This window comes from Staurois parvus, unplaced genomic scaffold (genome assembly GCF_062004578.1).
Source record: "Staurois parvus isolate SC_StPar_1 unplaced genomic scaffold, SC_StPar_1.0 ptg000027l, whole genome shotgun sequence".
Classification (NCBI taxonomy): domain Eukaryota; kingdom Metazoa; phylum Chordata; class Amphibia; order Anura; family Ranidae; genus Staurois; species Staurois parvus.
The window spans coordinates 6,385,590-6,400,653 of record NW_028317823.1 but is presented as its reverse complement, the minus strand read 5'-3'; the positions used below and the strand labels follow the sequence as shown (position 1 = coordinate 6,400,653).

Here is a 15,064-nt window from a genome sequence, read left to right as displayed (position 1 = left end):
TGGAACGCACGCCGACTTTTGCGGTTCAAGCAGCCATTTTTGAGGTGGAAAGCTGGTCATCCTCTACAGTGATCCTTAAAGCGTGAGATCCCTATATTTACAATTTGGAAACTTGTTCCTTTGAAGCCTTTGAGGCTATTAAACAAGGCCTGTTATTTTATTCCTTATTCTATGGATTTATATGGTATTGAGTGGCAGTATTACACTATGTAGCCTTTCTTTCCTTGCACATTATTGAGGATTCCATGGAGAAGTAGAGTGGAGTCGATTGCTGTATCTAAGCAGGGTGAAGGCGATTTGAGTTCCTCCTGAGGGGCTATAGGATCCCTTATATCCTATGAGGCTTATTACTCACCTCCATCTGGTGAGTGCGGTCAATATTATTTTTCACGTGGTGATTAGGTGGAAGCACATTTTGGAACATTGTTTTGAAAATCCTTTTGGGAAAATAAGGACTTGTTTGAAATATTATATATATATTTTTGCACGGACATTTATTTGTGATTATTTTTATTTATTTAATTTTTGCGCTGTTTTTTTGTGTTATTTATTATTGGTGGTTTTCACTGGTGCACAGCTGCATAATTGTATACTTACTTTGATTGGCGCTGGGATTTTTGTAGTTTGTTCAAAAAGGAAACCTGCATTTTTCTAAAGTATGAGAGTTGACATCTCTGCTGCTCCTCTTGTTCAAATGTCCACATCTCATAAGGCAGACTGAACTGTAGCCATTCTGCACATGCTCAGTTTGGTGTGTATTTCTAGAGTTTTTTTTCCCCCTGGGAGAGCATGTGATCAGCACAGGGCCAGTCAATCAGCACTGTCCAGACGGATGGTCAGGAGTTTTGCATCTTAGAGATAAAAAAAAAAAACCTCCTACAAGCTTTAACCAGTGCTCTGCTGGACACTGATAGAAGTCACAAGACTGCTATATACTGCTGATTAGAAAGGTATTTAGCAGTTTATATTTACTAAAATAATTACACTTCCATGTTCTGTGTACTGTGGGAGACCAGATAAAGTGAATGCAGGGTCCTGGGTTTAGTTTTCACTTTTAGAATGACAACCAGAGAGAGGAACCTTCAACACTACACACAGCAGAAAGAGCAATAAGACAGAATCAAAAGACTGCCAACCAAATACCCATCTGCCTTTTATTCTATAGATCCTTGAGTTAAATTTTCATACCTTTCACTCACTCAACTGCTAAGAAAACACCCTGAATTATCAATTTCAATTCTGTCCACACTAGCTCCCCTATCATATAATCACACTTGGGTCTAAAGGAAGGCTACTCGATGCTACATTGTGGATGGCAGGGGTGTGTCACATATTACCATGCCACATTGATCCCAGGCCTAGAAAAAAAAAAAAAAAAAACAAAACACCTGGGCTTCAGGGGGTGGAGGAATAAATGGAAGATTCCTCATGTAAACTGATTGTTAGTTTGGTTAATACAAGCAAAGTACAAGTTCTCTTACCCCTCCCAGCTGGTTCCCATCAGCCCTTCAAGGAAATCTAAATGGCCGAGGTGTTTCCCCAGGCTTCTTGATCAATGATCTCTGATTGGTTGTCTGAACATGTGGTCAGGAGATCCTGTCCCTCCCACTACCAATCAGAGAATTTACCAGGAACTGTCAGACAGTGTGGTCACAGTGCAATTCAGTACACTCCCAGTACAACATTAATGCTAGCTGTACGAATGTGGTAGCATAGCATAAAGCCCACCGCCATGCTGACTCATGATCTATATGGCTTGCCTTCAGAATCCAATAAAGAGACAGAATTTTCTGCAGCAACCAAAGCCCTTCCGTCAACACAGAACCATACCTACCCTGCATTATTATTGGCCATGATATTTCCTCACTTTCTACAAGTTTACAGGGCTGGAAATAAAGACAAATCTCAACAGGGAGACAGACCATGACCAACCCCCCCTCCCTTCTAGAAGAAGAAAACAATTGTATTCAGGGATTGCTTTGCCCCCTTGCCTCACCACATTGTGCAATCAGACAACACTTTGCATCCCGGCAGAAAATGCAATGCATTCTCTGAATGGTGCCTGTGCTGAATGGCTGACCTCCTGCATTCAGTATGCATTTGGCTGGCTGCTCAGCACAGGACCCAGAAGCAAATGGAGATTACTGGAGTAGTGGTGTGTACTGGAGTGATTTCCAGCTTCCAGGCGCACTAGTCAGAAATGGTATATACATTCCTAGGATTTTGTTCTTCCCCTTCAAAATCCTAGGCACTTGCTTATGTGTCTGTTTAGGTCACCAGCACTGGAATCGTCTGGAGCAGCATTTGTATTAAATCTGTAAGGTGACAAAACACTGGACTCCCTCCTCACACCTAGTCTCCCCCACTTTTGTGCAGCCAGTACCGAATGGTCAGCATACTCACGTGAATGGCATGAACCAATCATAATCTGTCTGGCCTGTCCTATCAGTACTGCAAGGCGAGGAGATAAAGCAGTAGGAATGTCAAAATTACTGGATTAGTGAATTAGCATGATAGTGCCTGACAGCACAGGATTGCCGGAGGCAAGTACAGCAGGATGGGGAGAATGGGTCTTCCGATGTTGGGTCACCATACAGATTTTCTGTAAAGGCAAACACTAAGTTTTCATGTATAAAAATATCTTGGAGACAAAGTCAAGACGCTCAGCTAGTCACCTAGATGGCTGCACAGAAAAACAGAAAATCTGAGATTACCTTGAGAGTAATTACTGCAGGACACCACCTGCTGGGGGCTCAAAACAGGAGTTTGCTGAAGTCTGCTCATGACACGGATTCTAGATTCCAACATTCCCATTGTAGCAAAAGAGTAACAGCTCCCACAGTTCCCTGGAGAACACACAAAGTTATTATATATCCTCCTGGGTAACCAAACACAGCAATCATTTATTCATTGACAGAAAAGACAACATAATACAGGCACATGCTAAACATAGTAAAATTAAAAGCAGTGTAAACCCAAACAATGAATTTGCTTCCTTTTAGTCTGTTAAATATGCTAGCGTTTGGTTTATATATGTGTGACTATATACACACTATAGTATTGCCAAAAGTATTGGGACATCCCTCCAAATCATTGGATTCAGGTGTTGAAATCCCCTCCATGGCCACAGGTGTATAAAATCAAGCACCTAGGCATGTAGACTGCATCTACAAACATTTGTGAAAGAATGGGTCGCTCTCAGGAGCTCATTGAATTCAAGCGTGGTACCGTGATAGGATGCCATCCGTGAAATTTCCTTGCTACTAAATATTCCACGGTCAACTGTTAGTGGGATTATAACACAGTGGAAGCAACTGGGAACAGCAACTCAGCCACCAAGTGGTAGGCCACGTAAAATGACAGAGCGGGGTCAGTGCATGCTGAAGTGCGCAGAAGTCACCAACTGTCTGCAGAGTCATTAGCTACAGACCTCCAAACCTCATGTGTCCTTCAGATTAGCACAACAGTGTGTAGAGTGCTTCACGGAATGGGTTTCCATGGCTGAGCAGCTGCATCCAAGCCTTACATTGCCAAGTGCAATGCAGAACATAGGATACTGTGGTGTAACGCAGCTTCTCTATCTGGTAATCTGATGGACGTGTAGGTTTGGTGGAGGAGGGACTATGGTGTTGGGTTGTTTTTCAAGGGTTGGGCTTGGCCCCTTCGTTCCAGTGAAGGGAACTCTTAAGGTGTCCACAAACCAAGACATTTTGGACAATTTCATGCTCCCAACTTTGTGGGAACAGTTTGGGGATGGCCCCTTCCTGCTCGACCATTAATGCACACCAGTGCACAAAGCAAGTTCCATAAAGACATGGATGAGTTAGTTTGGGGTTAAGGAACTTGACTGGCCTGCACAGAGCCCTGACCTCAAGCCGATAAAACTCCTTTTGGATGAATTAGAGTGGAGACTCCAAGCCAGGCCTTCTTGTCCGACATCAGTGCCTAACCTCACAAATGAGTTTCTGGAAGAATGGTCAAACATTCCCATAGACACCCTCCTAAACCTTGTGGGCAGCCTTCCCAGAAGAGTTGAAGCTGTTATAGCTGCACAGGGCTGGCCAACTCAATATTGAACCCTACGGACTAAGACTGGGATGCCATTAAAGTTCATGTGTGTGTAAAGGCAGGCGTCCCAATACTTTTGGCAATATAGTGCATCTTTCCCATGACCAGGTGGTGAAACCAAGCTTAAAACAGTGATGTTTCCATAGACCAGGAGAGGTCAGTGACTCGACCTCTCTGCAAATCTTACACTGCAGCAAATCATCCAATCAGCAGCTTGCTGCTCTATGTTCTAGTGCGTGTAAAGGCAGGTGACCCAATATCTTTGGCAATATATCCAACCGCTCCAGCCCTGGCAGACTGATCACACCAAAACCCTCAAACGACGCAGTCGTGCCCTGGAGTGACTATGGCACAAAACAAAATCCCAACAAGCTTTCACCTGCTACAAATCTGCCTTCCGCACCTACACCTCCTCCCTCCACGCAGCCAAAACAAGCCTACTTCCTGACCCTCATCAAGGCCCTCTCCTCCAATCCTCGCCGACTCTTCTCCACCTTCAACTCTCTACTCTCTCCACCCCCACCTCCACCCAGCACCTCACTCACCGCCCTTGAGATTGCCAATCACTTCAAAAACAAGACTGACACAATTCGCAAGGACATTGCCACAACTCACACGCTCTCTCAACCCGTCCCCTCTCACACAGCTACCCCCTCATCCCCCCTCCCCCTCGACATTACCCGCAGGGACTTAGTCTCTGCTCAAACTCCCTCCTACCCCGTTCCCCCTCACTCAGCTACCCCCTCATCACCCCTCTCCCACGGCCCCACCACTGCTCTGACCTCCACTCCCACCCCACCCTACCCTACATTCCTCATACTGAAGCTCCCCCAACACTCCACACCTTTGACCTTACTACCATCGAGGAAGTCTCCAAGATCCTCTCTGATGCCCGCCTCACCATCTGCCCCCTCGACCCTATCCCCTCACAATTCCTACGACCTCCCTCCCCCTCCATCCTACGCTCCCTCCCCCCCATCTTTAATCTCTCCCTCTCCTCCGGCACTTTCCCCTCCCCACTGAAGCATGCACACATCACCCCCATACTTAAAAAGCCCTCCCTGGACCCCAATGACCCGAACAACCTCAGACCCATCTCCCTGCTCCCACTTACATCTAAACTCCTCGAGCGCCTCGTCTACACCCGCCTATGCTCTCACCTCAACAACAACCTCCTCGATCCCCTACAGTCCGGCTTCCGTCCCCTACACTCCAACGAAACCGCCTTACTCAAACTCTCCAACGACCTTCTAACCGCCAAAGCTAATGGCCACTATTCAGTGCTCCTACTCCTTGACCTCTCTGCGGCCTTCGACACAGTTGACCACCCCCTCCTCCTCAAAATACTACACTCCCTTGGCCTCAGAGATTCTGCTCTCTCCTGGCTCTCATCCTACCTGTCAAAACGCTCTTTCAGCGTTACCTATAATGCTACCACCTCCCCCTCACTCCCCCTCTCTGTTGGGGTCCCTCAAAGCTCTGTCCTTGGGCCCCTTCTCTTCTCCATCTACACCTCCTCCCTTGGCCAACTCATACACTCTCACGGCTTCAACTACCACCTCTATGCCGACGACACACACATCTATCTCTCAACCCCCCACCTCACCCCCTCGGTCTCTGCCCAAATCACACACCTACTGAGCGACATATCAGATTGGATGTCGCTCCACTTCCTTAAACTGAATCTCTCCAAAACCGAGCTCCTTGTCTTCCCCCCAGCCCGAACCCCACCCCCCATTGACTTCTACATCACATCCAACAACGCCAATATCAAACCCGCTCTGCAGGCCAGAGTACTTGGTGTCATTCTGGACTCCAACCTATCCTTCCAGCCACAAGTCCAATCTTTAACAAACTCATGCAGACTCCACCTCCGCAACATCGCCAAAATCCGCACGTTCCTAACCCCAGAAACCACTAAACAGCTCATCCACTCCCTCATCATATCACGACTCGACTACTTTAACTCCCTCCTTACTGGCCTGCCTCGCCGCTGGCTATCCCCGCTTCAGTCGATCCTGAATACGGCTGCCAGACTCATTCACCTTTCCAACCGCTCCATCTCCGCCACCCCCCTCTGCCAATCCCTCCACTGGCTTCCGATTGCCCAACGGATCAAATTTAAAATCCTAACACTGACGTACAAAGCTGTCCACCATACTGCCCCGAACTACATCACTGACCTAATATCCAAGTACCGCCCAGCACACACACTCCGCTCCTCACAAGACCTCCTTCTCTCTAGTTCCCTGGTCTCCTCCTCCCATGCCCGCCTCCAGGACTTCTCCAGGGTGTCACCCATCCTCTGGAACTCCCTTCCCCAACCCATCAGATTATCACCTACTCTCCTCTCCTTTAGGCGTACCCTGAAAACCCATCTCTTCAGGGAAGCCTACCTCACCCCCTGCTAACTTGCTGACCTCCTCCACTCTTCCTACCACTCCATCCCCCACAGCTATCTCCTCCTGTACCACTATCCCGTCCCTTCTAGATTGTAAGCTCGAAAGAGCAGGGCCCTCGATCCCCTCATGTTTTGCATTGTATTGGTATTGTTCTGTCACATGTTCTGTCCCCCTTTGTAATGTACAGCGCTGAGTGAACTATTGGCGCTTTATAAATACTGTATAATAATAATAATAATAATAATATATATAAATATACAACCACCTGTTGAGTCTTGTTTACTCTCTGCAATGTCATCACAAACATTATTAATCCTGTCCTGCCCAGCTCACTTCCGTGAACTACCCACCATACTAAACAAACAAAAAACACAAAACCCAAACCACACAGAGAAGCAAAACAAACAGTATATGTAAAGAAAACTAGATCTCCTTTAAAGTGGCTGCTAAATATAGCTTCTAGCAGGCATTTACCTGCAGCAGCCTTTATTGTCCCCCTGCACCCCAAAGTTAGACCATTCTAACGGCAGTTATCAGACCCCTCCCACACATGCTGATTTGCTAGTAAGGCAGCTGGAAGCCACCTAAATATTACTTCCACCAGTGTACACAGCAGGCATGCCCGCTGCAAGTCCAATGTCAGCATTCTTGCCATCTACATCAAGTGAAGTTCGGGGGCAGAGTATACTTAATGCAGGTCTTTTTGGAAGGTCTGTTCATCCCAAGAGAATCTCAGGTGCCATACGCGGCTTGGGCCTAGAATCCAGGCACAATGAAAGATTCTAAATTCCTAAAAAACTTCTACTCCCAACATGTGCCAGGTATGACATTTTTCAAATGTTTAAGGTCAGTACACACAAATCTTTGAAAAAGTTTCCATAAATGCCTTTGGCTGGATTCTGAGCAATCATAACCGTTAACTACAGTTCTTTGGGATAAAAACAGAACAAAAACACACAACACCCTAAATTTTAGCTGTAAGCTTCCTATACATTGCTGGCAAAATGGAATAAAATGTTAACGCAGACTACAAAAAAAAAAAAAAAAAGGCAATTTCCTTAGCAAGGTGAAAAACATATCTGGATTCATCTTTACTGTCCATAGAGTGTCAGAGCATAGCATTATACATTTATGTGTGAAACATTACTTCCTATATACCTTGATTCCTGACAGGGCTGACAAAGTTGTATCCTCCAACATTCCTCCAGTCCCAGGCATCAGGCAGGCCCTTGTATTTCTCCTCTATGGGCATTGGAGCCGGAGGTGGTATGCTGCAAGATTGGTAAAGAACTGTATTAACTTCATACTTAAAGCTCAACTCCAACTGTTTTAAAAGCACTTTAGGATAGTGTGGGGGAAGACCTATATAAACCTTAAGTCATTTATATTTGTCTTTGGTATCATTGGGAGACTTTCCTTCACTCTCTGTTGCGGTTATGCCCACACAAGAAATGGCGACATGCGAGTATCATAGGGACAAAAGCAATAAAAACAATTCTTTGTACTTGTAAAATCCTAATCTGCGGTCGAGAATTTCAGCCCTTGGTGGGGCTAAGTTGGGTTCTATTGCTACCTGTAGAAGCAGGACACTACATACAAAAAAAAATACTTGGGATGGTCCCTTCCCATGGCAAAGGATTTTAGTATGTACAAAAAAAAAAAAAAAATCCTATTTTCATGCAGGGCGGACCCCACCTGCAATCCCCTTGCACAGCAATGGATCTGTCTGCTGATCATAGTCACAAAATTGGCTTCCATATCAGAATGGGAGATCACTTGAATATTCAAATAATGGACAAAAGAAATCCATCATAGCACCGAAAAGGCAAACATCAGGGCCAGCAAACTGGTGAAGACTGAAGGCGCTGATGCCAGTCTGAACAGGAGAGCCACAAACTGGTAGTGGCCCTCCAGTCACAAAAAATGGTGAAAAATGGGCATCTGACAATCCAGGATGTATAGGTAAGCATCCTTGATCTCTATGAATGAGGCTAGGAAAGGGGATAGGAAGTTGAAGAAAAAAAAACCCACACGTTGAGTAGCAGGGATTCAAACACTATCCTGTGGCTGGAGTTTGCATGCTATCCACAATCTGCACCAACCAGGGAATGGGAAAGTAGAGACGATGTGCAGGTGGGGGAACAAACCTGTATGTGGATTCCTCTGTGGACTTGGCAGCTTTGGTTTGCCAGGGATGCTTGGCTCCCCAAGGAAGTTGAGGACTCAACAGGCTTTGTTCCCCTGTTGATCCCTGTGCTGTAAAAAGCCACTTGTGAGATGAAGAGGAGGGCCCCCATTTATGACATATGTCCTCTGCTTTCTTGAGGCAAGACAAAAAAGGTACTCTTGCTTCCCATCATCTCATCCAGCATTGCGCCAAACCAGCAGCTACCCATAAATGTAGCTCCGTCAGGACCTTCTTGGACACCTGATCTGCCAACCATCACCAAAGCCATACTAGTCTGCAAATAGTACCACAAAGCTTGGTATCTGTGGTTGCCAAGGGAAGCACACTAAGGGAAGCACACCAAACACAGCATTACATGCATATTTAAGCCCTTAAAGTTGCTCAGTTAATTCACGTAAATAGGAGACCTATTTGCCAAGTCTTGGTGCAAATGGTTAGTGCATTCTATCAAAAATATGGGACACCATTGCGGACAGCAAAATCATCTAATAGCAGATCCAGGAAACAAAAAAAAAAAAAACAAAAAAAAAAAAAAAAAAAAAGAAGTATAGGGAACCAAAAAATATTTTGGAACCACATACAGGTTGGATGCTTATAATCTTGGTAAAAATTATCCAAGACTGCTTGGGCTTAGGAATATATATATGAAAAAAAAAAATTGCCTATAGTTTACGTTAAATGTAGCAGCTGCAAATAGCAAAGGGAGCCTACCCCATCAAGACTTCAAGACCCCAATTAGAACATGTACCAAACAAGCTCCCCAAGGTCCATAAGCATGTGCAGTTCGTTGCCCACACTGAGGCTGTGCAGGAGACACGGACAAGGGCAGATGCCCAAACCCAAAATTGTGCCATGAAATGCACTATAAAAGCGTGGGGCAGCGGTGGGGTCCCACATTTGCCTTGGAAATGGCAGAGCTCAGGAAAGAATGAGCAGCACTGGATGTTCACCTAGGCTGGAGGGGCACAGACAACACAAACAAAAAAAACCCCACAAGCCATGTTTAGCAGAGAGCTGGGGGAGTTTCTTGGCCACTGGCAGGTGCTGACCCGTGGGTTGGTTGTACCTTTGTTTCGAACTCAGCATCTCACCCCTGTAGGTGACACTATAACCCAGCCATCACGTTCCAAGTATTTTTTTTTTTAAAGATAAATTGTATGTAAATCATTAATGCACTGGTAGCTGGCTATAGACACTTGCATAACATGCTAATGCCACCAGCATCCTTACACAAGGGAAAAAAAAAAAAAAAAAAATACCTTGCGATTCTTGATTTACGACCACCAGCTCTTTTGAGGATATCCTCCATTGACATGGTTTTATATTCAGGATACACTGTTGCGGTCCATGATTTCTGAACAGAGTTTATTTGTTCTACAAATGCAGGGTTGTTTCTGTATGGGATGCTAGATAAAATGGAAAAAAGTAAAAGAAAATGGTAAACTAGGAGGTACAAAACCATCTAGTTTATAGAAAAACTAACATTTAAAGCAATATTAAGCCTAAAACCAAAAAATGTAATATATTGCAGCTAAACAATCCTCAGATGTGGTGGCTGCATTAATTTTCAGACTGGTTGATCCTGCTGTTCTCTGATCCTCCCCTTCTTATACAGTCTCAAATCCACCTGTCAATGGTACAGAGGAACAGTGGCAAGTCTGCACAAACTTCATTTTGTGTGTATTACTAGAGATAACATTTCCTCTATGATCGGAGCTATTCAGCTCATAAGACTGACAGCACACATTAGGGAGTATATACAGATCCCAAGTCCCCCCCCCCCCCCCTTAACCCAAAGTACAGTGAGTGGGCTGTCACATCTTGATTGACGGAGGCACCGCCTCCCATAAAAGCATGTGCACAAAGGCTTTAGTGGAGGGTGCATGTGATCGACACGGAGCCCTCAGTGCTGTCCAGACAGAAGGTCAGGGGTCATACAGCCTTTGCATGGAGGAAACTCAGAATGAAAACTCCCCCTAGAAGCTGAACCAGCACTCAGCCAGACAGAGAAACCAGTCACATGACTGCTGTATATCACAGCTGAGAAGACATTTAATGGTTTAAATTTTACTAAAATAAATGCATTACCATATTTTATGTACCATGGGAGACCTTGTATTGTTAATTTAGTGTCATGGAGTTTAGCATCACTAAAATACACACAAAATACTGTTTGGCGTGCTGACAGATTTGCCTTTTGTAGTTCGATTGTGGGTGTTTGGAAGGAAATCACTATTCTTCAGTCAAAATACCCAATGACATGAACAGTGGTTTAGCCATAACTTTATTAGGGGAAGCATTGTGTGAATTGTCATAACATCTTCATCTTCGTAAGGCGTATGGTGGTGACAAGTCTCGTTACTCTTTGGATAGGTGTACTATAAAATACCCTTTAATACGTCTATTTGTGCACAATATGCAGACTTCAAGCTGCTGTTCCTGAACATTAAGAGGTCATGTTAAAGCTTACCGCAGGAAACAGATACTGTTCAGCCCTCATCCAGGATGAAGGTCCATTTAAAGCAGAATAAACAAGCCACTAAAACGTTAGGTGCAAATAACGAAACTTACTGTCCTGCTTCAAGAGGGAAGGGTGCTGGATTCAGTTTCTTCCCAGAAGACCCACTTATTTTCTTCCCAACAAAACAAGCCCAGTTGCGACCCAGAACATCATGTACCCAGCCGGGGAAGGTATCGTGGCAAAAACTAGTGACGTTGGAGCCATGCTGTTCATACTGAAAAGAAACACATTTGAATGCATATTTACGGTAAGGTTTCACAAAGTTCAGTGGCAGGAGGTACAATTGATGGCACCTACACCAGTCTTTGGAATTAATTTGGCTTACTGTACTTTAATACTGCAGGAATACGGCATTTGCCTTGATTTAGGCAGTTAAGCAGAGGTCCTGGAGAGGCCAAGATGAGTGGGTTATTTTTCATGGGCTTTGAGACTTCATCCCAGGCCTGGGCCAGTGTAAACCTGGTTACATTCTGCTCGTCAGCAGTCTGTACTGTACAGTGTAGACAGCAATCTGTAGACCATGACTAAAAACCAAGGAAAGGCATTCACAGAACAGTTTTGATCTGTTAAGACCTAAAATGCACAATTATTCTGTAATGATCTGCATGCGCTGTAAGGCTAGGCTCACGTGTTTTGTAGGTGGAAGAAAAGGAGACAGAGGCGCCCATCTGAGTGTAGTAATAACACTGTATTTAATAGCAAAGGATTAAAAACACTCACAAAGGAATAAAAACAAGCTCATCTCTGTATATTAGAGATGACTGTCCCACAAAACAACCTGCAGGCGCCACCAGTGGTTAGTGCAATAGCAGCTGGGCTGATGGAGATGGTAAGATACTGTAGTGGTCAATCCTGCAGAGTGGTGGGGTTGTAGAGCCGATCCAGCAGAGTTTGCGCAGGAAGGAGCCTAGTAACCAGCCTGGAACACACCGGCAGGAAGTGACATCACAGGAAGAGGCAAAGTGTCAGTGGGGAGGAAGAGCACAGACGTGGGACAGTCAGCTATGCGCTTGGAGCCTCAAGCTCCTTCTATTGGCCTGGTAGACCTTGGGGAAGTAGCAGCCTAAACAGAGGAAGTTCTAATCCCTATACCCACAGCTGATCCAGAGGAAGACAAAAAAAAAAAAAAAGCCCAACAAAGTATTATCCAATTTGCTCCTGCAGGGGAAGAAATTCCTTCCTGATCCTCCGAGAGGCAATTGGATATTCCCTGGATCAACTTTACCTATAAATGTTCGTATCCAGTTATATTCTGTGTATCCAAGAAACAATCCAGGACTTTTTTAAAGCAATCCACTGAGCTGGCCAGAACCAAACTCTTAAGGGAGTCTATTCCATATTTTCACAGCTCTCACTGTGAAGAAACCTTTCCGTGTTTCTCAGGAGAAAATTCAGTTCCTCTAATCTTTCCTCATAGCTGAGCTCCTCCATGCCGCGTATCAGTTTGGTTGCCCTTCTCTGTACTTTCTCCAGTTCCCCAATGTTCTTTTTGTGAATGCGTGCCCAAAACTGAACTGCATATTCCAGATGAGGTATTACTAATGATTTGTACCGGGGTAATATGATATCTCTCTCTCTCTGGAGTCTTTACCTCTTAATACAAGAGAGGATTTTGCTCGCTTTAGAAACCACAGCTTGCCATTGCATGCCATTATTAAGCTTGTGATCTACCAGATCCTTCTCCACCATTGATTCCCCCAGTTGTACCCCCCCTAGTATGTATGATGCATATTCTTAACCCCCAAGTGCAGAACTTTACATAAACATTACACCTCACTTGCCACATATTTGCCCAATTACACAGAGCATCGAGGTCAGCTTGTAAGTTGGAGACATCCTGTAAGGACGTTATTCCCCTGCACAGCTTGGTGTCATCTGCAAAGACTGAAATGGGATTTTTAATCTCATACCCTATATCGTTTATAAATATATTAAAAAGTAAGGGTCCCAACACTGAACCTTGGGGTACACCACTGACAACCCTAGACCATTCAGAGTATGAATCATTAACCACTACTCTCTGAATACCATCTTTTAGACAGTTTTCTATCCATTTAGATACAGATTTTCCCAAGCCCCTGGACTTTGCCTTACACATTAGCCATGTGTGCGGAACTGTATCAAACGCTTTTGCAAAATCCACTTATACCATGTCCACCCCCACCCCTCTGATCAAATATTCCACGTCCCCAGCCACCCCTCTGTCCAAGGTTTTGCTCACCTCCTCATAAAAAGAAATCAGATTCGACAACTTCTGTCTTTCATGAATCCATGCTGTCTGTTGCTTAAAATATTTTTTTCCAGCAAGAACTCATCTATGTGGTCTTTTATTAAACTCTCCAGTATCTTCCCAACTATAGAAGTTAAATGAACAGGTCTATAATTACCTGGTAAAGATTGACCCCTTTTTAAATATTTACACCACATTGGCCTTACGCCAATCCAGTGGTACTATGCCAGTCATTAAAGAGTCCCTAAAAATGAAAAACATTGGCTTTGAAATAACAGAGCTCAATTCTTTAAGGACCCGTGGATGTATGTCATCCGGTCCAGGTGCTTTATTCACCTTTATTCTGTCTAAATATTTTTGGATCATATCAATTGTGAGCCAATGTGGATCATCTGGAGCTGTGTCAATACCATGCCCATTATGGACAAGAGCTCCCCCATCCTCCTTTGTATACACAGAGCTGAAGAAGGTATTTAATAAATGTGCCTTCTCTTTGTCCCCCGTCACCCACTCTAGATTAGAGTGCGATAATGTTGTGCATGGAAGCAAATAAAGCCATTCAATGTATTTACATACTACAAACAAGGGGGGGTAGAAGGCAAATATATAACCTACCTTAAAAAATGCAAACCACTTCATGCTATTTATCACGACCTCAAACCCTTGATTGTAGATTATGGTAACAAATCCCACATTTCCAAGGTCATCCTCCGCAACATCCAGCTCTTTAATAGTCACTGTTACTTTCTTTTCAGATGGACCTGAGAACAGGAAAACCATACACATGAATCCCCCTGGGCTCTGAACAATATTGTCATGTGGCAGCAATCAAAGATAAGACTAGCAGGAGTGTCCAACCTGCAGCCCACAGGGGTCCAATACAGCTATGAATGTGGCCCCACACAATTGTAAACTTACGGAACCACCTCAATACCAGGCACTATTACCCCCTTTCTGCAAAGGCAAATTTTCAGCTGTCGCACTTTGAATGACAATTGCGGGGTCCTGCAATACTGTATCCATATGAAATTTTTAGCATTTTTTTCCGTACAAATAGAGGTTCATTTCGGTGGTATTTAATCACCACTAAGGGGTTTTATTTTTTGTGCTATAGACAAAAGAAAAAAAAAAAAAAAGGCAAATGTCTCTGTTTCTGCTATAAAATTTTGCAAATGATTTAAATTTAGGTCAACATGTATTTGTTGGGTTATTTCTTTGGTGAAAAAAAACAAAATCAGCAGTTATTTAGTTGGTAGGAAAGCTCTAGAGTCCTCAAACTATCTATATCTCGATCAATCCTGATGTACTCACGGCATATCTCGTTTATTGAGGCCAAAAATGCCAGGACAGTACAAATAACCCCGAAATGACTGCTGCTCAGAAGGAGACAGTCTGAGGCATGGCGAATTTTTTGAAGTAGTCATTTTTTGTGGAAAATTAAGAAATTTTGCACAATTTTTTTTTTTTTTTTAACCATAAGGTCGCCAATGCAGTGCAGCATTATTATATAACTAGTGTGGTGGTGATCATGGAAACTGGCTACAGTATGTAAAAAAAAAAACAAAACGTTTAAAACGTTTACTCCTGTGCCCAGAGCAATACAATGTTACCATAGTAACATTGTACTATGGGCAAGTGATCAGGATTTTTTTTTT

At 44.1% G+C, this 15,064-nt stretch overlaps 1 protein-coding gene across 3 annotated transcripts in view; it reads right to left on the bottom strand.

Annotated features, from left to right (window-relative positions):
• Positions 1-15,064, bottom strand: part of CTSC (cathepsin C) — a 62,891-nt gene that overhangs the window by 39,757 nt on the left and 8,070 nt on the right. For all 3 annotated transcript variants that reach the window (XM_089656678.1, XM_089656692.1, XM_089656686.1), the window contains exons 2-6: positions 14,025-14,170; positions 11,230-11,393; positions 9,918-10,064; positions 7,629-7,741; positions 2,715-2,846 (exon numbers count right to left, since the gene is read on the bottom strand). In XM_089656678.1, the coding sequence (XP_089512804.1) occupies positions 2,715-2,846; positions 7,629-7,741; positions 9,918-10,064; positions 11,230-11,393; positions 14,025-14,170 (702 nt within the window). The remainder of the gene's footprint in view (positions 1-2,714; positions 2,847-7,628; positions 7,742-9,917; positions 10,065-11,229; positions 11,394-14,024; positions 14,171-15,064) is intronic.